Consider the following 24,775-nt stretch of genomic DNA (forward strand, 5'->3'; position numbering starts at 1 on the left):
GCAAATCCACACAGGGGACATGCACACAGATAATTAGGGCACTGATCTGCATTGCTCTTATTATCAGTGCAGCCCCAACAGTGCCTAAAAGTGCTGCCAATCTGTGTCTTCCAGTGCTGCCTGGCAGTACCCATCAGTGCAGCCTCATCAGCACACATCAGTTAAAGGAGAAAAATTACTTATTTATAAAATTTTATGAAAAGTTTTATTTTTTTTATTTTTTTTTCAAATTGTTTGGCCTTCTTTCGTTTGTTTAGCAACAAAAAACCCAGTGGTGATTAAATACAACCAAAATAAAAATCTATCTGTCCAAAAAAATGCAAAAAATGTTGTTTGGGTACAGTACTGCATGACCGGGCAATTGTCATTCAAAGTGCGATTGGCCTTGGCAGGAAGGGGGTGAAAGTGCCCAGTAGGCAAGTGGTTATTGCAGATGATGCAAGGTACAAAACAATTATAAGTTTAGAAACACTTTAATTATGTGGCTATGTTTAATGGTGGGTATGTGTCCCTTACTTGCATTCTTCAGTTAAAAGTCCATCTTTAAGATGCTGTCATAATCTATATAAATTACAGACTCCAGCTATGAAGAATAAATATAAGTTCAATGTTATTTTTGTTGCATCATCATGTACATTTTTATTTATTTTTTTCCATTTCTGTGTCATCTCTTTCAGGAAAGAATTGATATGTCCGAATATAGCACTGAATATATTAGGAATTTTAGTATTATAGCCCATGTGGACCATGGTAAAAGTACTCTTGCAGACAGACTGCTGGAAATAACTGGTATGACACTTCTTATATATGTATTTTTGCTTTTCTTTAACCACTTCAGCCCTGGAAGGATTTACCTCCTTAATGAACAGGACATTTTTTGCGATAATGCACTGCATGGCTTTAAATGACAATTGCTCGGTTGTGAAAAGTTGTACCCAAAAAAAAAAAAAAAAAAATTGATGTCCCATTTCTTCCCACAAATAGAGCTTTTTTTTTGGGGGGGGGGGGGGGTGTATTTGATCACCTCTGCGGTTTTTATTTTTTGTGCTATAAACAAAAAAAGAGTGACAATTTTGAAAAAATAATAAATGTATTTTTCTACATATTTTTGGACCCGAAAAGGGGCCGGATGCCTGAATAGTGGGTGGCAGCCATGGATAGATTAATTCTATGCATGAATCTATCCATTCTACGTAGAGGGGGTGGCTGGAGAGAAGGGGCGGTGCCTGTGTGCCCTTAATGGATGCACTGCCACTGGTTGTCGGCACCCCAAGATGATTTTTCAATCGGCTTTGAGTGCAGGTACAGGCGCTGGCATCTTCACTAAGGCTGCTTTCACACTGAGGCGCTTTACAGGCGCCATTTAAATCAATGGGTAGCGCAGGTGGCACTTTGCGATCGATTTTTTTTTGCCCGCTAGCGGGGGTTAAAAGCCAACTAGCACTGCTAAAACTATGGTAAAGCGGCCCCAATGTCTCAGTGTGAAAGCAATCTAAGACCCCTTTCACACTGAGGCACTTTACAGGCGCTATAGCGCTAAAAGCACCACTAAAAATATATCGGCACTTTACTGCTGACGCCTGGCGCTGCTCAGTGTGAAAGTGCCCTTAGGGGAAACAGGCAGTGAAGGCTTACAGCCCGTTTCCTACTATGAATGCGTGAGATGCTCAGAGCTTTCTGAATGGTCACGCTGTCTGCTGGGACCTGTGGTGTCCGGGAAGGAGGAGGGCCGGAATTACTTGAAGTTCATTGCAGCCCAGAAGTGGGACCAGGTACCCCCCCTGCAAAAAAAAAAAAAAAAAGTGTCAAATGTGGTATTGGAGAGTGCGAACAAGCAGAGCTTCCCTTTTGCTTTTGGGTGGAACTCCGCTTTAAGCTCAAAGAAGGTTGTTAATGTGAGGAATAATCGCACAAATTGGCAGATGTTCGATGACAATCCAGCTATTGTATACATTGTTGTACCCTATTGGAACACCAATGATTTATCTGGATTCTAGCTTGTCTGCTCTTACATCTGCCTTGTCTAAGATTAGATAGTGTGCAGGGTCAGATCTATGTATTGTCATGTTGAGCTCATTGGACAGAGGATTTCCCTTTTAAAAAAAACAAAATTAAAAAAAACTACTTGAAATGAAGCATATCACTTTTAGTAAAGTGGTCCTTGAAATCTCTCTTCCCATAGTGTAGTCCACATGTCAAAATGCTTGGCTTCAGCACCACTCCTGAATTCTTTACTTATCAAGTCCTGCCCAGGCACTGCACAACCGTTACAGCAGTGGAGTACTACGTGGGGGATGGGCCGCCCCGGGTGCCACACACTGGGGGGGGGGTGTCAGGCCAGCGCCCTCCCCCTCCGCAACTGAAGAGGAGACAGCGCCACGCCTTGGGTTCGCAGCCCACACAGAGAGAGCCCGAGGCACTGGCAGTGGGCGGCATTGCAGGGGGGAGGTGCGAGCAGCACCTGAGTGGAGTGACACCTGCCGACTCAGTGATCCGGAACCCGGTGCAATAATCCCCTTCTCTCTGTGGTTGCATCGCGCGGCCGTTCTGATCAGTCTCAGCAGCGGCTGTCACTCACAGCTGAGCAGAGTGAAGCCGCCTCCCCCCCCTCCTCCTGCATGCACAGCACTGTGTAGACATAAAGGAGGAGGGGGAGGCGGCTTCACTCTGCTCGGCTGTGAGTGACAGCCGCTGCCTAGACTGATCAGAACGGCGTGATGCGAGTCACGCGACCACAGAGAGAAGGGGATTATTGCGCCGGGTCCCGGATCACTGAGCCGACAGATGTCACTCCACTCGGGTGCTGCTCGCACCCCCTCCCCTGCAATGCCACTGCCTTGGGCTTGAGGTACATTATGGGTCGTTAGGGGGGTTCTTTACTGTAGGGGGGTCTGTGCACTGTAGGGAGGTCCTGCACTGTAGGAGGGGGTCTGTACTGTAGGGAAAGATTCAGCACTGTAGGGGGGTCTGGAGTGTAGGGGGTATGCACTGTAGGGGGGAGGGGTCTGTACTGTAGGGGGGATTTGCACTGTAGGGGGAGAGGTCTGTACTGTAGGAGGGTCTGCACTGTAAGGGAGGATTCTGTACTGTAGAGGGTTCTGCTCAATAGGGTGGAGGGGTCTGCACTGTAGGGGGGTCTGCACTGTAGATGGGGGGTCTGTACGGTAAGGAGGGGGTTCTGCACTGTAGGGGGTCTGTGTAACATGCAGGGGGTCCAGAGCTGTGAGGGGCTGTGTAATGTAAAGGGGTGCAGGGTGCTGTGTAATGTAAAGGGGTCCAGAGGTACAAGGGCAGGGTAATGTAAAGGGGTCCAGAGGTGCAGGGTGCTGTGTAACGTAAAGGGGTCCAGAGGTGCAGTGGTGGAGAGGGGGGTACACAGTAGTGACAAAAAGATATTGAAGGATGCAGGGGGCAGAGTGGGGTGTTTTCACATTTTAAGGTGGGGGGGGTGCCAGATATAGGATCCGCCCCAGGTGCCAAATGCTCTAGGTACGCCCCTGCGTTACAGAAAAAAGTGTTGACTGCATCCAGCTTCTACTGTTTATGTTCGTCTTTCACCTTATTCATTCCTATGGCTGGTCCGTACTAATGGCAGCCCTCAATTATCCAAAGTAGTAGGGCTCCAGCTATAGAAATGAATAGATGAGGGTGGACCTTCTTTTTACAAAGGCTGTATATGGCAGGGCAGCAAAGTAATAAACTCAGGAGCAGGGCAGGAGGCAACTTTTTTGATATTTGGCTGTATCTGCTAATGCCACAGTATAAATCTTGGCGTGTCTCTATTAAGGATTACATTGCCAAGCCATGGTCACCTGTCCACAGGCAGAAAGTACCTAAAGAAGGTACTGTTCTCTCCAAAATGGCCTCAAAGCCTTCAGTTGGGGACACCTGTGTTTATGGTTTTAAACTATTGTGCTAAGTAATAGCTGACACTGACAGCTAAGCAATAACTGACATTGTGAACATATGACCCGAAGTAATCTGAAAAAAGGGTTTGTGGCGCTACCTATAGAGACCAGTAACCTTATCTATATTATATTCCCAGGAGGTCAAACCAATATAAGCAGAAATTAGTTTTAGTTTTCTACTGCCCCTATGCCAGTCAATTCACTCTATACTACTAAAGACAGATGGCACCCAGCATAAGAGAAGGAGGGGAGAGATACGTATCAGTAATACAGGAAAGCACCTAGTAGCAAGTCTTTAAACCTGATGTGATAGTGCTACCCTCACAGGTCCTATACTTATAAAGTGTCCAAAAAAATATATAGATAGTAAGCTTCAAAATTGTACTCCTCCAATATGAGTGTAAATGAGTGCAATCATTAAAGGTTGTGTATGTATAAACCCAAAAATTATACGTTACAGCATACAAATAAGCCAATAATTAACCTGTTACATATATTCTACTAATATAAAAAGTCTGGAAAAATCCACACTCTAAAAAATGCCTATGGGGTATCAACTCCAGAGGTGTGTGTGTGTGTGTGTGTGTATATATATATATATATATATATATATATATATATATATATATATATATATATATAATGTGTGTAATACAATATCCTTAAAGTGCAATGCATAAAAAATTATGTGTAAAATACCAAAGATATATATATATATATATATATATATATATATATATATATATATATATATATATATATATATATATATATATATATATATATATATATATATATATATATATAAGATAATCAAAAAAAACAATGTTTATCACCATACAGACAACCGTGATTAGTTATCTGTACTCCACACCCACTCACAATACTCTCATAAGGGATGGTGATAAATTTCTACAGTGAAAAAGCCCCTAACAAATAACAAAGAAAAAATACAAAGAGAAAATAAAGTAAAATAAATAAATAAATAAATAAAAGGGCTTAGTGCAAAAATGTGCAGAAAAAGGTCTGTGAAAGTCTCATAATTAGTCCAGAAACTTCTGAAACGGTGACTTTTGTATTTGTATAAATCCAGTGACTTCTGTGCTCATGCCCCTTTTGGGTCCCCACTCACCAGATTCCTATCCCCCTAAGGGGTTGTGAGCCTGTAGTATATCCACCGTATGTCTCCTGTCGCAGATCCTTGTGTCTCTTTGTTGTGTGGTAACAAGCAGATGGTGCCCCTTTTACAGTAGGTAGTCAGCAAACAGGAATTTCCTCAGAAGGGAAAAAGAGCAATCTTCATAGTGCGGTATGTTCATCACCATAGAGTAAACATTTCAGCAGACAGTCCCCAAAAAGACGTCTTCAGCCATATTCTATGACGAAATGCGTTCAGCGTAGTCACGCACACCACGTCACTTCCGGTCCGCTGAGTACGTGGAACGCAGGTGGAGCGCAAGCCGTTTCTCCACGAGCTCTCTGCTAGAACCGGTGACGTACTATACAACACTTACAGCGCGGGAGCGTTTTTTTCATTACAAACAGAATGCTCTATTAAAGCATATATGGTTATGGGATTTCCCAACCTGTGCTGATTGCATGGTTTTGGCCACCGGGTTTACATACAACTAAAAGGTAAATTGTGAATTATATATAACTTCACACAGTGGTCATATAATTCCCTGCTCTCGACATCCTATGCCAGGTCTGGGACCACATACACATGTTTTGTGATGGACTCTTTCACATATATATTTTTATGAATTTTTATTTATTAATTTTTTATTAATTTTTATTTTTTATGTTATGAATTTTTTTTCTGGATTTGTGAACATTATACATCTTCTGGTATTTCCAACCATTAAAAGTTTTTTTAGTAAAATATATGTTTTTGGTGTTGGATATAAATATACCAATCCACATATAGAAAGGAAATTCCCCCTTTTTGGGCACTGTCTGCTGAAATGTTTACTCTATGGTGATGAACATACTGCACTATGAAGATTGCTCTTTTTCCCTTCTGAGGAAATTCCTGTTTGCTGACTACCTACTGTAAAAGGGGCACCATCTGCTTGTTACCACACAACAAAGAGACGCAAGGATCTGCGACAGGAGACATACGGTGGATATACTACAGGCTCGCAACCCCTTAGGGGAATAGGAATCTGGTGAGTGGGGACCCAAAAGGGGCACGAGCACAGAAGTCACTGGATTTATACAAATACAAAAGTCACCGTTTCAGAAGTTTCTGGACTAATTTTTGCACTAAGCACTTTTATTTATTTATTTTACTTTATTTTCTCTTTGTATTTTTTCTTTGTTATTTGTTAGGGGCTTTTTCACTGTAGAAATTTATCACCATACCTTATGAGAGTATTGTGAGTGGGTGTTGAGTACAGATAACTAATCACAGTTGTCTGTATGGTGATAAACATTGTTTTTTTGATTATCTTTTTATATATAGTGTGTGTGTGTATATGTGTGTGTATATGTGTGTGTATATGTATGTGTGTGTGTGTGTGTGTGTGTGTGTGTGTATATATATATATATATATATATATATATATATATATATATATATATATATATATATATACTTATCTTTGGTATTTTACACATAATTTTTTAGTGCGCAATATTGTTTTTTTATGCATTGCACTTTAGTACTTTAAGGATATTGTATTACACATATATACCTCTGGAGTTGATACCCCATAGGCATTTTTTAGAGTGTGCATTTTTCCAGACTTTTTATATTAGTAGAATATATGTAACAGGTTAATTATTGGCTTATTTGTATGCTGTAACGTATAATTTTTGGGTTTATACATACACAACCTTTAATGATTGCACTCATTTACACTCCTATTGGAGGAGTACAATTTTGAAGCTTACTATCTATATATTTTTTTTGGACACTTTATAAGTATAGGACCTGTGAGGGTACCATTATCACATCAGGTTTAAAGACTTCCTACTAGGTGCTTTCCTGTATTACTGATACGTATCTCTCCCCTCCTTCTCTTATGCTGGGTGCTATCTGTCTTTAGTAGTATAGAGTGCATTGACTGGCATAGGGGCAGTAGAAAACTATAAAACTAATTTCTGCTTATATTGGTTTGACCTCCTGGGAATATAATATAGATAAGGTTACTGGTCTCTATAGGTAGCGCCAAAAACCCTTTTTTTCAGATTACAAGTAACATTTCCCCAGCTCCCGTATAGGAGTTGAGGCTTTTTTGAGGGAGGCAGCAACCTATAAACTAATAAATACATATACCCTGCCCTTCAGAGTGCGGCTATCATATATTATTCCAATATGACCCGAAGTCTCCTATAATGTTATATGCAATAATGATGTCAGATACCAATCTCTTCTGAGTGTTATCTGCAGTAAAGCAAATCTTGCACTTAGACCCCTTTCACACCACACTGCCCATAGCGCGGGCGGTAAAACGCCGCTATTTTTAGCGGCGTTTTACCGGCGGATTTGCGGCGCATTTCGGCCGCTAGCGGGGCACTTTTACCCCCCCCAGCGGCTGAGAAAGGGTTAAACCGCTGGCAGTATGCCGCAATAGCGGCGTTTTGCCGGCGGTATTACAGCGCCGCCCCGTTGATTTCAATGGGGAGCAGCGGTGGAGGAGCGGTAAACACACTGCTCCAAAGAAGCTGCTGGCGGGACTTTTCCCTGATGTCCTGCCAGTGCACCGCTGTAGTGTGAAAGCCCTCGGGCTTTCACACTACAGACAATGGTGCCGCTTTTTTAGGGCGGATTTCTGTCGCTATAGCGCCTGCAAAGCGCCCTGGTGTGAAAGGGGTCTTAGTGTTTATCTAAACCCAAAGACTTTAATACATTGCACCTTACCAGTCCTTAGATGTGGTGGCTGCTATAGCTTTATTTACTCAGGTTCTTTGTTTCCTTTATTTTTACTTGGGCTATGCTCCCTCTTCCACTGTATCTATTGAGAAAGTCATGGTTGTCACAAAGGCTGCACTTTAAACATGTCTGCCTTTGTTCAACTCCATTACATGGGGAGATTTGTAGCTTACAGGAGGAAGATAACATTGTATTATGCTTCAGCTAACAGGAAGTGACAAAGACACTGCATTTCTGGCAGGATCAACCAGTATTCCCTGTAAGTGCCAATCAGTGGCTGCTAATAGCTAACCCGGTACATAACATTCAAAATTGTAACCCCCATACAAAGCTATCCACCATTCTGCCCGAGCTACTTTATCAACGGCATCTCAAAATATCACTTCACTTCTCCCAAGAGCTGCCTCATTGCCTCCTCCCACACGTTACTCCAGAACTTCTCTAGAGCCTCTCCAAACTTCTGAAACTCCCTTCTCCAATCTGTGGGGCCATCTCCTAACCTGCCTGAAAACTAATCTCTTTAGGGAAACCTATCTCACTTTCACCCAAAAACTTTACTCCTACCTACTTCATCAGCACACATTTCAGCTAGTACTATTTGTACCGCTAGACCCTCCCTTTTAGAGTGTAAGCTCCCACAAGCAGGGATCTCCTAATCCTTCTGTATCAATCCGCATTGTAACTATTGTGCTATCTGCTTTTATTTTGTAAAGTGCAGCATAAACTGGTGGTACTTTATAAATTTTGCCTCCTAACAATAATAATGTCCTTAGCTTGAAAGGTGAAAACAAATGCAGCCACATTGAAGGACTGGTAAGCTGCAATATATAATATGTTTTGTCCTTGGGTTTAGTTATGCTTTAAGGAAATGCCATTGTAATCATTGTTTTGATCTGCTTTAAACATATTTAAACATGTTCTTTCTCTTCATGTCAGGGTGTATCCCTAAAGCCTCCTCCAATAAGCAAGTTCTTGATAAGCTTCAGGTGGAAAGAGAGAGAGGCATTACGGTGAAGGCTCAGACTGCATCGCTTTTTTACACTTATGAAGGAAAAAAATATCTCTTAAATTTAATCGACACACCAGTGAGTTTTTTTCTTTACTTTCTGCAAAATGTTTGACACCATTTCATGTAATTACTATATTCTGTTAAACTCCTCTACAAGTCGGAGACACAGCCTTGATTTTTTTTAGATGTTCTTTGTAATTGAATGACTGCATTGCTATGATACAAAACAAAATACCTGGTATATGTGGTGTTGTTATGGCTCAGAACATGTGCACAAATTTGAATATTTGTCCCAGTGTTCCTATTCCTTCTCAACACCTATTAACTGGATAGGTGCAATAGATGGCATCTATTCCTGTCCCCTTATACTATGTCATGTAACAGGTGGCACAGCTCAAACGAAAGCTCTCTTTACACCATGGGAGAGATGATTTTCACTTGAAGGCTAACGAGCAGGAGTAGAATTGCTAACCAGAACAAAACTTTAGATTTATCTACATAAATCTGCTGGAAGAAGCTGGATCAATTTAAAAAAAAAAAAACCAGCAGCCAGTGTTGTGCACACATAATACAAGATGTAAACCGTATGCTAATCAACTTTAAGCCTAGTGCATGTGGGCCGTTGTTGGGCGGCATCGGCCCGTTCAATAGAAACTGGCTGACATTCAGCCCGTGTGTACTGGAGTCGGGCCAACAGAAGCCGGCTATTCGGGGGAAGGGGGTGGGGCACTGAGGGCTCCATCCCCCTGTCAGAACACAATAGCACAGCAGGGGTACTAACATCAGATAGTTAGTACTTGATCTCCTCCTGAGCTGTCAGATGTTTGTTTTTTTTCATTCAGCCCTACTGGGTTGAATATAAAAAACTACTAGTGTGTACAGGCATACCTCACTTTTAAGTACACAATGGGGTTTATTTACTAAAGCTGGAATGTGCAAAATCAGGCTCATGTCTGCATAGAAACCAATGAGCTTCTAACCCCAGCTTGTTCAATTAAAGGGGTTGTAAAGTAAAAAAATTTATTTTTTTAAAATAACAAACATGTCATACTTACCTCCACTGTGCAGCTCGTTTTGCACAGAGTGGCCCCGAACCTGCTCTTCTGGGGTCCCTCGGCGGCTGTCTCTGCTTCCTCCCGCAGGTGCTTCTCACGTTAATGTGAGCTCCCTCGCATTGGTGAGAAGCACTGCGGGCGCGCTCCCGTGATACAGCCGGCGGCTATAGCCGCTCGCTGTATCACAAGGCCCCGCCCCCAGCGCGCTGCGTCATTGGATGTGATTGACAGCAGCGCGAGCCAATGGCTGCGCTGCTTTCAATCCATCCACTCCAGCCAATCAGCGGCCAGGCTGAGCGGCGAAGAGGACGGCGGGGGCGAGCGCGGGATTTTCGAGGGGTCAGGTAAGTAAAACGGGGGGACTGGGGGCGCCGGCAGTGTGAGATGTTTTTTCACCTTAATGCATAGAATGCATTAAGGTGAAAAAACATTTACCTTTACAACCCCTTTAAGCTTTGGTAATAAAATCAGGAAGCTGATTGGTTTCTAAGCAGAAGTGAGCCTGATTTTGCACTTTCCCCATTGTGTACTTAAAAGTGGGGTATGCCTGTACAAGGCTTAAATCTGACTCCAGCCCTAAGTGATGGATGAGTAGTAAGCAGTAGTCAGTATGTGAAGACCTCTGCTTGCAGCAAAACAACATGCAAGCATAGAGCTAAGAGGGGGACATCACATGCAGCAGACACGGTTAGGAGGCGTGAGAACACATTTCAGGGTGGGTACAACCCTTTCTTAAGCCCAAGGGCTTGAGGAAGGGGCATGCCTGCCCTGAAACATGGGACGGCTCTCTCCTTCTTTTTTTTTTCTTTTTTTTTTTTTTTTTTCTTTTAAATGTTTGGTTAGCAGGATTTACCAAAGTCCTGCTTCTGTGATTGCAGACGCTGTCAGTGTACATTACCCATCCCACTTGCCACATTTTCCATGGACTTCTTTATATTATTACAAGGACTTTTATTTTAGATTTTATTTTATTTTATTTTTTTCCCTCCTTGGCTGTTTTTATTGCTACATCGAAAACATTTACCCTGGATAAATATGTGGAGACTTACAAGTCTGATTTTATCCAATCCTTATAATCTAATAAAAAAAATATATGTTAAGACCCCTTTCACACTGGGGTGGTGCAGGGGTTAGCAGTAAAGCGCCACTAGTTTTAGCGGCTCTTTGGCGCCACTAGCAGTGCGCTCTTAACCCCCAGAAGGGGTTAAAGGTGCCCACTTAGCGCTGATTTTTAAAGCGCTTTTAAGGCATTTTGAAAGCAGTGCCCATTAATTTCAATGGGCAGGGGTGGCGGAGGAGTGGTGTATACAAGAAATAAAAGATGCTGCTTGCAGGACTCCTGTCCTGCAAGCGTACTGTCCCAGTATGAAAGCACTCGGGCTTTCACACTGGGGCTGTAGAAGAGGTAGTTTACAGGCACCATTTATAGTGCAAAACACCTGTAAAATGCCTCAGTGTGAAATGGGTCTAGGAGTTCCCATAATGCATTACTATAACTTTAAGCAAACATACATGGCTCAACAAATGATTTCATAAAAGCCTAGGAGGGGTAGAAAATTATCGGGTGAATAGTGACTGCGTTCTATACAGGTACTGCTCAGGTATTCTGACAGTCATGGGTGTCAAAATACAATAACTGACAGGGGAGGTGCCTCCTTCCAAGTTTAGTTACTGAATGATGAAAAATCTACATATGTACGGTTAGCCTTAGGCAGGCCTCACACCTTACAATTCTTTGCAGCAATGCTTATTGGGGAATAAGTCACACAGCTGCATAATAGCGGCCAAAGGCGGGCGCAGCAAAAATCAGTAAGTTCTTGCTGGTAGTTCTAAATGTTACCTACACACCCTGTGTGTGAACAGCTACAGGTGTCAGTGGCGGCTGTCAGGTTTCTGTTCTGTACAAACCTATGGCTGGCGCCATTGCTATTCGCATATATAACTGCTTATCTGACTAGTTTTATGTGAACAGATCCTCTGACTGACCCTGGAAGCAGCCAGTGTTCATCCAGGGTTGGCTTTTTGGCAGAGTTTTGGCTCCACGCTAATTGACCAGTTTGTATGCATAAGGTTGGTGTGTCGAGAATGGCATTTTGCTGACTCTGAATGCAGCAAACCATTTGCACTCTTTAAATGTAGTTCTACAGTATCTCACAAAAGTGAGTACACCCCTCACATTTTTTGTGAATATTTTATGATATCTTTTTCATATGACAACACTGAAGAAATTACACTTTGCTACAATGTAAAGTGGTGAGTGTACAGCTTGTATAACAATGTAAATTGTCTGTCCCCTCAAAATAACTCAGCACACAGCCATTAGTATCTAAACAGCTGTAAACAAAAGTGAGTACACCCCTAAGGGAAAATTTTCAATTTGGGCCCAATTAGCCATTTTCCCTCCCCGATGTCATGTGATGTGTGACAAGGTCTCAGGTGTGAATGGGAAAGGTGTGCTAAATTTCGTGTTATCGCTCTCACTCATACTGGTCACTGGAAATTCAACATGGAACCTCATGGCAAAGAACTGTCTGAGGATATGAAAAAAAATTGTTGTTGCTCTACATAAAGATGGCATAGGCTATAAGAAGCTTGGCAAGACTCAAGACCATACAGTGTTTTAACTGGGCAGGTTCCACTCAGAACAGGCCTCGCCATGATCGACCAAAGAAGTTGAGTGCACGTGCTCGGCTTCATATCCAGAGGTTCTCTTTGGAAAATGGTCATGAGTGCTGCCAGCATTGCTGCAGAAGTTGAAGGGGGGTCAGCCTGTCAGTGCTCAGACCATACGCCGCATGCTGCATGAAATTGGTCTGCATAGCTGTTGTCCCAGAAGGAAGCCTTTTCTAAAGATGGTGCACAAGAAAGCCCACAAATAGTTTGCTGAAGACAAGCAGACTAAGGACATGGATTACTTGAACCATGTCCTGTGGTCTGCTGAGACCCAAATAAATTTATTTGGTTCAGATGGTGTCAAGCTTGTCTGGCGGCAACCAGGTGAGGAGTACAAAGACAAGTGTGTCTTGCCTACAGTCAAGCATAGTGATGGGAGTGTCATGGTCTGGGGCTGCACGAGTGCTGCCGGCACTGGTGAGCTACAGTTCATTGAGGGAACCATGAATGTCAATATGTACTGTGACATAGTGAAGCAGAGCATGATCCCCTCCCTTCGGAGACTGAGCCGCAGGGCAGTATTCCAACATAACCCCAAACACACCTCCAAGACAACCACTACCTTGCTAAAGAAGCTGAGGGTAAAGGTGATGGACTGGTCAAGTATGTCTCCAGACCTAAACCCTATTGAACATCGGTGGGGCATCCTCAAACAGAAAGGGGGAGGAGCCCAAGGTCTCTAACATTCACCAGCTCCATGATGTCATCATGGAGGAGTGGAAGAGGACTTCCGTGGCAACCTGTGAAGCTCTGGTGAACTCCATGCCCAAGAGGGTTAAAGCAGTGCTGGAAAATAATGGTGGCTGCACAAAATATTGACACTTTGGGCCCAAAGTGTACTCTCTTTTGTTACCAGTGGTTTAGACATTTATGACTGTGCGTTGAGTTATTTTCAGTGGACAGCAATTGTTGATACTGTTATACAAGCTGTACACTCACTACTTTACATTGTAGCAAAGTGTAATTTCTTCATGGTTGTGACATGAAGATATAATAAAATATTGACAAAAATGTGAGGGGTGTACTCACTTTTGTGAGATACTGTAGGTGGAGGTGTTAAGTCCAAATGAAAAATGTTGGCACCGGGATCCTGCTGAAGTATAAGCAAGTGTTATTAACTCCAGCTGCATTAGAGTTAGACCATCCACTAAAATTACCTTAATTTTAGAGCTGCAGAATTCAGGAAAAAATGAGAATCACTATTTCTTTTTTTTTGCTTAGAATAAACATCACGATTCTCGGCGTAACATCTTTCACATTCTACAAAAAAATTGGCCTAACTTTACTGTTTTTTTTTTTTTTTCCCAAAAAACTGATTTTGAAAGACCCACTGTGCAATTACAGTGTGACATAAAATATTGCAACCACTGCCATTTTATTCTCTCTCTGCAAAAAAATATAGATAATGTTTGGGGGCTCCAAGTAATTTGTTTTAGCAAAAAATACTAATTTTAACTTGTAAGCAACAAATGTCAGAAAAAGGCTTAAACCCCGTACACACTATCAGATTGTCTGCTGAGTTTTTTCTTCAGATTTACCAAAACCATATAATATGAGGTCAAACCTTAGGAGTTTCAATGTGTATGCAATCAGTCAGGCCCTTCTACTACATGGTTTTGGTAAATCTGAAGGAAAAACTCAGCAGACAATCTGATAGTGTGTACGGGGCTTTAGTCTTTAAAGTGGTTGTAAACCCTTTATAACCACTTTTGCCTACAGGTAGCCCTATAATAAGGCTTTCATGTTGGTACCGTGAATTTCTCCTAAACTTGCACAGTTTAGGAGATATTCACTGTATCCACATGTACCGATGTCATTGGCACATGTACTCTGAAGGAACGGTCTTGATCATGCCGTTTCTTCAGTTGCTGTGCCATAACCGGCGGCTCCCGTGCGCATGCGAGTGACATCATCGTGGCTCCAGCCAATCACATTGCTGGAGCTTGCGAACCCGGCAGTAACATGCATACTAGCTCATTATGCCTTTTTGTTTTGGAAGTTGTGTTTTTTTTTTTTTTTTTTCTAGAGTTTACAACCACTTTAAGTGGTTAAACTGCCCTCATTTGCAGATATAAGTTCATCCCTTTGATCTAAAAGAACCAAATGATACAATGTTTCTTTTGTTTAGTGCCTGCCTTTCTTTTATTTAGTTTTTTTGACAGCTGTCAGCCGTGAGCAGAGAACGGCTCTGCACTGAATTGTGGAAATTCCAGATTAAGATCGTGAGGGGGGGTTGAATCGAGATCAAGTTTTTTTTAACGATTAGTGGTGCAGCTCTACCTTAATTTAAGTTTTGCAAAATTTTCTGCAGACTAATTCCAGAGAACTATTAACACGTGGAGTGGTTGGGTCTGCTGTGTAACCTCATTTTGCACATGTGTCACCAGTCAGGTTGAAACCTTCAAGGCAAGTTTGAGTCTAATCTGTGACTGTGTTTAGGCAGCTTAGTTGAAATTAGCATATTTAATGTACCTGACTTTCTGTATGTTAAAAGCAGCAAGGATCCTTCAGTAGATGTCTTGGGTATAGCTCTCCTGTAGTACAAATAGGTAAGAAAAAGGGGTTTCCAGATGATCAAATTTCTGATAAGTGAGCAGAAAGGTTGACGGATATACTATACAATTGTACTGTATGTTATGTGCTTTATATGCATTTTATTGCCTTATTTCCACCACCTGCCTTTTAAAAGTAGTTTACAATGAGTTGTTTAACTAGATTTAGTCTATAATTGTTTTATTTCCTTTTTAGGGCCATGTTGATTTCAACTATGAAGTCTCTAGATCTTTGTCTGCGTGTCAAGGTGTCTTACTTGTGGTTGATGCAAATGAGGTACTTCTTGTTTATTTTCATTTCACAAATGGTCAGTTATAAATCCTACAACAGTCTTCCGTTGCAGCCTTTACTACTTGAACTAATGAAATGGCAGAAGTTATAGAAACATATAGCAGATGCAGAAGGTGGTGCGAAAACACTTTTATCAAACCTTGGTTATTATTTATAACATAATTTTACCACTATTGGTAAACCATGTACCGCTGTCAAGATTTTGTTTTTGATGGGGTTCATGTATCATCTGCTTTTATCTACGTTTTAACTGCTGTACATCTAATCCTGCCACCACTGGACTCTGTTTAGTCCAGTGATTCTCAACCAGGGTTTCGTGGAACCCTAGGGTTCCTCCAAAGGTTGCTAGGGGTTCCTTCAGCATTGGGCCATTTCTACCTCAGGTAAGTTCCCACTGACTCCATTGATCTTTTTAGCTATCTGTAAGGAGGTAATTCTTCCCAATGACCACAAGTGTAAGGACCATTTTTCCCACTGACCATCACACTATTGTATCATGAGTTGAAGATTTCAAATTTTTAGCAAGGGCTCCCCGAGACTGGAGAACTATTTTCAAGGGTTCCTCTGTGTTGAAAAGGTTGAGAAAGGCTGATTTAGTATAATATTCATAATTCTCGAGTCTTTGTTATAGATTATCTTCTTTACACACCTAGTTTTAGAGATGGGTCTACATTTCAGATCAGCCTTTGTCAACCTTTTCAGCACAGAGGAAAACTTGAAATAATAATTATCTGGTCTCAGGGAACCTGAGATAAAAATAACTAGGTCTACAACTCATAACACATTAGTTAGATGGTCAGTGGGAAGAAAGCTTCTTACATATGCAATTGATTGGAAAGAGTTACCCCCTTACAGATAGCTAAGGAGCATTGGTGTCAGTGGGAACTTATCTTAGAGGAAGAAATGGCTCCTTGCTCAAGGAACCCCTAGCAACCTCTGGATGAATTCTAGGGTTTCATGGTACCCTGGTTGAGAAACCTTGTTTTAGATCAGGGGTCTCCAAACTTTATAAACAAAGGGCAAGTTTAATGTCCTTCAAATTTTAGGGGAGCATTACTGTGGCCAGCATGGGAAGAAAATGTCCTGGCATCAGTGGGAGTAAACGGTGCCCCATCATTGGTGTCAGTGAGGATTAATGCCCAATCATTGGTGTTGGTGAGGATTAGTGCCCCATCTTTGTCAGTCGGAGGAATAGTGTTCCATTGCTGCTGACAGTGGGGGGAATAATTGCCCCAAGGGCTGGATAAAGGCAAGCAAAGGCTGCAGTTTGGAGACCACTGTTTTAGATCATCGTGCCTTGTGTACTGCCTGGTAGGTAACACTAGAGGGAGCTCCTACTGACATTGCGGTTATGCTCACTAGTGTGTTACAGTAGCTAGCAATCATAAAAGTTTTTTTTTTTCTACAGATCATAACTGTTCCACTGTGCTACTTTTAGATGCCTATCCCAGTACCCAGAATGAGGGTTTATATTACCATTGGGGTAATATGATGAACACAAAAAATATGAAAGTCCAGGGACCAGGAATGAGAAAAATGTTTGCAGATTCACAATTTTTCCGTTTACAGAGCTATAATTACCATTTACACATATTAATATACAAATGACCCATAGGTACAAACCTTAAAGTGGAAATATAGTCACTTAAGGCTGGCCCCTTTTTTGCAGGTATAGCTATGAAAAACATTAAAAATACAGTCCCTTGAAATTTTCCAGATTTTGTCATGTTACAACCAAAAATGTAAGTGTAATTTATTGGGATTTTATGTGATAGACCAACACAAAGTGGCACATCATTTTGGAATTTGGAAAAGTGGAAGGAAAATGATAAATGGTTTTCAAATCTTTTACAAATAAATATGTGAAAAGTGTGGCGTGCATTTATATTCAACCTCCTTTACTCTGATACACCTAACTAAAATCTAGTGTAACCAATTGCCTTCAGAAGTCACCTAATTAGTATATAGACTCCACCTGTGTGTAATTTAATCTCAGTATAAATACAGCTGTTCTTTGAAGCCCTCATAGGTTTGTTAGAGAACCTTAGTGAACAAACAGCATCATGAAGGCCAAAGAACACACCAGACAGGTCAGGGATCAAGTTGTGGAGAAGTTCAAAGCAGGGTTAGTTTATAAAATAATATTCCAAGCTTTTAACATCTCATGGAGCACTGTTCAATCGATCATCCGAAAAATGGAAAGAGTATGGCACAACTGCAAACCTACCAAGACATGGCTGTCCACCTAAACTGACAGTCTGGGCAAGGAGAGCATTAATCAGAGAATCAGCCAAGAGGCCCATGGTAACTCTAGAGGAGCTGCAGAGATCCACAGCTCAGGTGACAGAATCTGTCCACAGGACAACTAGTAGTCTTGCACTCCACAAATCTGGCCTGTATAGAAGAATGGCAAGAAGAAAGCCATTGTTGAAAGAAAGCCATAAGAAGTCCCTTTTTCAGTTTGCGAGAAGTCACGTGGGGGACACACAAACATGTGGAGGAAGGTGGTGGTCAGATGAGACCAAAATTAAACTTTTTGGCCTAAAAGCAAAATGCTATGAGTGGCAGAAAACTAACACTGCACATCACCCTGAACACACCATCCCCACCGTGAAACATAGTGGTGGCAGCTTCATGTTGTAGGGATGATTTTCTTTAGCAGGAACAAGGAAGGTGGATGGAGCCAAAGATCGGGCAACTTAGAAGAAAGCCTGTTCAAGTCTGCAAAAGACTTGAGACTGGGGGGGAGGTTCACTGTCCAGCAGGACAATGAACCCTAAACATACAGCCAGAGCTACAATGGAATGGTTTAGATCAAAGCATATTCATGTGTTAGAATGGCCCAGTCAAAGTCCAGGCCTAAAATCCAATTGAGAATCTGTGGTAAGACTTGAAAATTGCTGTTCGCAGACGCTCTCCATCCAATCTGACAGAGCTTGAGCTATTGAGCAAAGACGAATGGGCAGAAATTTCACTCTCCAGATGTGCAGCTGGTAGAGACATTCCAAAAAAGACTTGCAGCTTTAATTGCAGTGAAAGGCGATTCTGCAAAGTATTGACTCACGGGGGCTGAATACAAATGCACGCCACCCTTCACGGATTTATTTCTAAAATTATTTTGAAACCATTTATCATTTTCCTTCCACTTCACAATTTATGTGACACTTTTCTGTTGGTCTATCAAATAAAATGACAATAAAATACATCTGTTTTTGGTCGTAACATGACAAAATGTGGAAAATTTCAAGGGGTGTGAATACTTTTTTCAAGGCACTGTAATAATAATAATACTGTTTAAAATCTGTTAAGGCCCTGTCTCGCCTTCTGCTCTGCACAGCTTCAGTTGTTTGTATTCTCTACACTGTGCCTATAATCAGAGCCACGATAGGCCTATCAGCTGACGGCTGTAAGACTTACTGATGCTGGAGGGGGAAGAAAGCAACAGGAATGACATAGACTGTGTAGAGGGAACACAGAATTTTGGAGGGAGAAAAGAAAAGCAGGAGAGGGGACAGGACAAACTCTGCTGCCAGGGAGCCGCAAAAGAGTTAAACGTACAAGGATAGTGTCTTATCTTATTTTGTGATATTCTTTGGGGTTGATGAACAGGAGAGTGCAAAATCTGATGCAGCTCTAAATAGAAACCAATCAGCTTCCAGGTTTTATTGCCAACGCTTAATTGAATAGGCTGAAGTTAGAAGCTGTTTGGCTACCATGCACAGCTGTAACAGATTCTGAGTGTACCAGTTTACTGGTACACTCAGTCTGTGTGAATGAAGTAACTGCTTTGGGCTTCAACAAAATGGCAGCCTCCCAGTAAGAAGAAACGGGAGCAAAGCTACAGGAGACCATTTACAACACACACTCATTTTGGTAGAATCATTTATTAATTTGTAATGTTTGGTAACAATGAATGTTTTTTAACAAAAGAATAAACTGTTATGGGTAAAGTTCCGCTTTTAAGCAATAGACATAGAAGATAATTGTAGAAGGCAGTAGTTAAACAGTAAGAGTAGTAGAATTCAGCTGTAGTACTGGGATGTAGTAGTAGTCGCCAGTTTTGCCTTCCTTGAGCAGGTCCTTTCCCTATTACTGACTTGCCATACCTTGCTCTGCTCTGTGTTTCTGAGTGGAGTCAGCCAACTTGGTAGAGGCAGAGTTTTGCTTCCTCACATCACAGCCTCCAGCAAGGATAACCGTGAGCAGCATAGTATGGGATCTCATTCTGAATTTCTTGAGTCTAGGCAGGAGAGCCTTAGATCTCGCACAATGGATATACAGCTCCATAGGAGTACCTAATTATCCACAGACCCCTTTCACACCAAGGGCGTTTTGCAGGCGCTATAGCGTTAGAATTACTGCTTGCAATCCGCCCTAAAACAGCTGCACCATTGTCTGTAGTGTGAAAGCCCAGAGGGCTTTCACACTGCAACGGTGCGCTAGCAGGACGTCAGGAAAAGTCCTGCCAGCAGCTTCTTTGGAGCGGTGAAGGAGCGCTGTGTTAACCTATCCTCCACCTCTGCTCCCCATTGAAATCAATGGGGCAGCGCTGTAATACCGGCGTTTTGCCGGCGGTTTTAACCCTTTCTCGGCCGCTAGCGGGGGGTAAAAGCGTCCCACTAGTGGCCAAAATGCGCCGCAAATCCGACGGTAAAACTCCACTAAAAATAGCGCCGTTTTACCGGCGACGCTATGGGCAGCGTGGTGTGAAAGGGGTCTAACATACCAGGAAATGCACTACTGTTTTTTACGGTGAATATAAAACCAAAAGGGAAACAATTTTTAGGGTACTGCTTAGCGACAAATAACATTTTCTAAATGTTTCCTATAACATAGAAAAAAACGTTTTTGAGTTCAGTCCCATTTTAATGAATCAATAAATAAATAAGCTAAATACAAGTTCGGGGAAGTTACTTCTGGCCTTGTCCAACAAAGGTTTGAGACCGACGGCTAGTACGATGCTGTGTGTAATGAAATCGGAGCACTTCGCTGTACAGAGACAACAAATCCCGGGCCTGTCAGCTAGTTCTGTTCAGTTTTGGCAATAAATAGTTCAGCAGGTGATCGTATACAAGTCACACATTTACAGGCCATAACCGTTTTAATCTACCATGGACAGAAACAAGTCCCACTCCGGGGCTTCTTTGACAAATGCATGTTTATTGTATTGTAAAGAGGAATCTAAGAAAAACACTTTTCCATCTGTTGCAGAATTTAGATCAACTAATAAAAAGGAAAAAGAAATGCACTTCAAAGCGACAATGGGGTAAAATGTAGAATTGCTGTTTATTTATTACAAAGCAGCAGTGATGTACAGCACCAGAAGGCAAATCATTTATCAGTTTACTAGGCTTATTGCAGAAAAGCATTTAGATGTTTCAATATTTCTGTATCTTATTTTGTCTACCTTCAGGGGATTCAAGCACAGACTGTGGCAAACTTCTATCTCGCTTTTGAAGCACAGCTTTCAATTATTCCTGTCATAAACAAGGTAAAGAGCTTACAAAGCCGTACCCGCCATCAAACCAAACCCTTCAGTCTGGAAGCGGATGAGACGGTAAACACTGTCTGGATTCCTGCAGTTCAGACGGAGGAGAGTGTAGATTGCTGGGACACATAAATGAAGTAGTTGTTAGGCTGAGCAGGGTTCATGCAGTACAGTTTTTGTGTCTCTCTCATTCAGACTTGGTCAAAAAAAAAAAAACGAAACTTACTGACCCTAAGACCCCTTTCACACTGAGCCGTCAGCAGTAAAGCGGCGCTATTTTTAGTGCCGCTTTACCGTAGTTTTAGGGGCGCTATTCGGCCACTAGCGGGGCAGTTTTACCCCCCCCCCCAAAAGGGGTTAAATCCGCTTGTAAAACGCCACCGCAGTGGTGTTTTGCCAGCTGTATATCAGCGATGCCCCATTGATTTCAATGGGGAGGAGCGGTGAGTTCACCGCTCTTTCACCGCTCTTTCACCGCTCCAAAGAAGCTGCTGCCAGGACTTTTTCTGACGCCCTGCCAGTACACCACTCAGAGGGCTTTCACACTGGAGCGAATGGAGCAGCTGTTTTAGGGTGGTTTGCAGGCAATATTTTTAACGCTATAGCGCCTGCTAAATGCCCCAGTGTGAAAGGGGTCTAAGGCTGATCTCAGCCTGAAAAATTTGCTAGCGAGTCAGGGCTCACACTGTTGCAGTGCCTTAACACATGTGCATGGACATTCGTTGTGGTTCTAAAGGTTTTTTTTTTTCCCCCTAATGCATTAGTGTGAAAAAAACTTCCACTAGCTGTTCCCCCTTCCCCTGACACTTACCAGAGTCCTTCGATCCATAACTGTGCCTGGCTGCAGCTCTTGTCTTCCCTCTTACTGCTCTCACAAGCTACACTGAGAGCAGTGGGAGCCATTGTTTTCTGCTGCTGTCAGTCAAATCCTGTAAGAAGGGAGTGGAGGGGCAGGGCCAAGCCGCTCTGTGTGTGTCTATGGATGGACACAGCCCAGCTCGGGAGCCTACAGGTCACAACTTTCTATGGGGGCACATGCGGAAGTTGAGAAGCAGACAGCACCAGTGCAGGATTCCAGAAGAGCAGGTAAAGGACAGCTATGTGCAATATCACATTAAGCAAAAGATCTTTTTAAAAATGACTTTACAACTGCTTTAAGGCAGCCCAAGAATTTGAATAGGCTGCTTAATGGACCAAATACACTAAAAAGTGCGTGTACTTTTCTTTTCGGGGGGGGGATTCAGCACAGCACACCATGGCAGTGTGTTTCCATGGTTTGTGGTGCACTGCAATGCATGTTGGCAAAGTGTGTTAAGGTGCTATTAAGAATATATGGCACACCAGCACACAAAACGCATTGCAGTAATGCACATATACTGCATGCGTTACTGCAGCAAAAGAGTTTGCACCCACTCATAGGATTTTATGGCAGGAAAGACTTTCTGAGTCTTTTCTGACAAAACAAATTATTTCGCTTCCTTCAATTTTTTATTTTTTTTCACTTTCACTTACGTACAATTACTGTTTCACATGCCTAGAGTAGAGTACACTTAGGAATACATAAACAAAAATCACTGATATGGTTATTAAAAAACAAAACAAAAAATGCTCTGCACATTTAGAAAGCAGTGTAATTACTGGAGTCCGAAGCTAGCAGAGCGCAATAAAAATAACGAAGGTTGTTAAAAACAGATCAGAAGAGTGGGCGGTCACATGAAAATGCTTTTGACTATTGCAGACACAATAGTGCAGCCTGCATTTTATGAATGGGCTGCAAAATGCAGGTTGTGGTATTTAGAAAAATAAATAAGAATTAACACCACCTAGGAAATTGATTTGCTCCTGAAACACACCCCCCTAATGCAAAGCCTTGCACTGCACCACAAAATGTGTAGGCCCCACATTATGTTGTGAGATGTGGTGGGGACATTCCTCAGTGCTGACTTTCTAAAAGTCTAGGTTTGGGAACTCCCTAAGCACTTTGCAGCAAGATTCTGAAGACATTGCTATCTATAGGCACCTGTCACTCCCTCATTTGTAAGGTTAGTGATCTGGGTGACAAGTGACACGTTTACCCCTTATCTACCAGGGTATGTCTTTAAAAGGCAGATTGGCGGCCAATTTATTTATTTTTTTAACCTAGTGTCGTTTAAAATTCGCTCTGGTTAAATATCGATCGGGCAGCGATTCTAGCTGCTAATAGCGGGGTGCAGAGCCATCATAAAAATGGCTTGGGTCACAGAAAAAACTGTACCGTGTTGATCTGTGGGGCTGGGTACCATGTGATCGCTGTAATTCAGGGGTGGCCAACCACTGGCCCCATGTGGCCCACGACCTCCTGGTCCAGTCTTCTGATGTGGCCCATGACCTCCTGCTCTGGGATGGCGGGTCGGCTAGCACAGATCGCAGGTTTTCCGACCAGCCGTTCAGAAGCATATATGTGTTGAGGATGTTTCCTGTATAGCGCTGGCTCCTGTCACAGGTGGACTGATACCAAATGCACTTTGCCTGGGACAGCAACAGCTGGTGATATATGCACTGGCTGGTCAATTATTTTTATTAAAATCACATGGCAATGGGTATATCTGTTCTAATTCTGCACTGGTTACTCTGGGCTGCTTTCAACCTGATCCGCAAGTGCAGCGTAGTGCACCTGCGGGTTACCTGCACTGAGCCATAGACTTCTGTTATCACCTGTAGGTTTGGTGTGCCTTCTGAATGCAGGAGTTTTGGTGCACTTTCAGAAAGTGTGCCACACCTGGCAAAGTGCAGCTAATCTGCGGTAAGCCACAGGTGCACTGCGCTGCACAGGCAGTGTGGGAAAATCGCATTGGCACCAGTGTGAACGCAGCCTTTAGACCGATTATGTGAAAGGGGCCTATCGGGTCCGCCTTTCTTTTTTTTCAGGTGGACCCAATCGGACCCTACATTCACCTCTATGGTAGACTTGTGTCTGTTTACATCCGCCTACCTCCAGTCCGCAAAAAACAAAACAAAGGGATCCGTCCCCTTTTGCCTGGGTGGATCGGAGGGCCCACAGAGTAGAGTGGGCTGTGTCCATGTTTGCTCTGCATATGCAGAATGGACACAGACCTGTCATCTGCCTGCTTTGCTCATTGTGGCCAAGTTGCTTAAGGGCCCTTCGCTCTTCAAAAGGTTGGGCACCCCTGCTGTAATTGGTCATTAGTGGTCATTTGTGAAGTGAATGGGGGAAGAATCAATGGATCAACATCAGTAGCAGCTGTACACCCTGATGGAAGAGTCAGAGCTTGTTAATAAGCCAGTCATGCTCCTATTTCAGCAGAGATGGACAACAGGATCAGACTTAGGCTGAGTACACACGGGCGGATTGTCTGTCCAACTTAGTCCGCTGAACAGTGTTTCAGCGGACAATCCGCTCGTGTGTGTGGGCTTCAGCTGACTTTTTCAGCGGACAGTCTGACGAACAAAGTCTTACGGAATTTCCGTAAGACAGTCCGTTCAAACTTGGTTTTGTCCGTCCAAACTTGGTTTCAGCGGACAGTCCGCTCGTGTGTAGGCAAGTTGGACGGACTAAGTATGGCGCATGCTCAGAAAGGGTTTACACGGCCGAAGGTTGCATTGCAGTGTATTGGACGTCGTTTTTCTAGTCCCGTCGTACGTGCTGTACACGTCATCACGCACGCTTTCAGCGGACTGTCTGCTCATCGTGTGTGGTCAAGTCCGTTCATGCAAATTTTGAACGGACTGTCTGTCGGATTGTCTGCCGAACTTAGTTAGGCAGACAATCCGCCCGTGTGTACGCGGCCTTAGACTTAAATGATGACCTCCTCTTGTAATCTCTTACCATCTTACCACCTGCATACACAGTTCTGCATACATAAAATCGCTGCATGCTACATGTACTGAAATATTAATTTCCTGACATTATAATCCAAAGAC

At 42.7% G+C, this 24,775-nt stretch overlaps 1 protein-coding gene across 3 annotated transcripts in view; it reads left to right on the forward strand.

Annotated features, from left to right (window-relative positions):
* The window catches only part of GUF1 (GTP binding elongation factor GUF1), an 86,188-nt gene that overhangs the window by 4,649 nt on the left and 56,764 nt on the right, over nt 1-24,775 (forward strand). For all 3 annotated transcript variants that reach the window (XM_077477539.1, XM_077477542.1, XM_077477541.1), the window contains exons 3-6: nt 678-789; nt 8,722-8,870; nt 15,271-15,351; nt 20,780-20,857. In XM_077477539.1, the coding sequence (XP_077333665.1) occupies nt 678-789; nt 8,722-8,870; nt 15,271-15,351; nt 20,780-20,857 (420 nt within the window). The remainder of the gene's footprint in view (nt 1-677; nt 790-8,721; nt 8,871-15,270; nt 15,352-20,779; nt 20,858-24,775) is intronic.

The sequence above is a fragment of the Lithobates pipiens genome, unplaced genomic scaffold (assembly GCF_037356315.1).
Source record: "Lithobates pipiens isolate NorthernLeopardFrog02 unplaced genomic scaffold, aLitPip1_a1.2 Scaffold_13, whole genome shotgun sequence".
Taxonomy (NCBI): domain Eukaryota; kingdom Metazoa; phylum Chordata; class Amphibia; order Anura; family Ranidae; genus Lithobates; species Lithobates pipiens.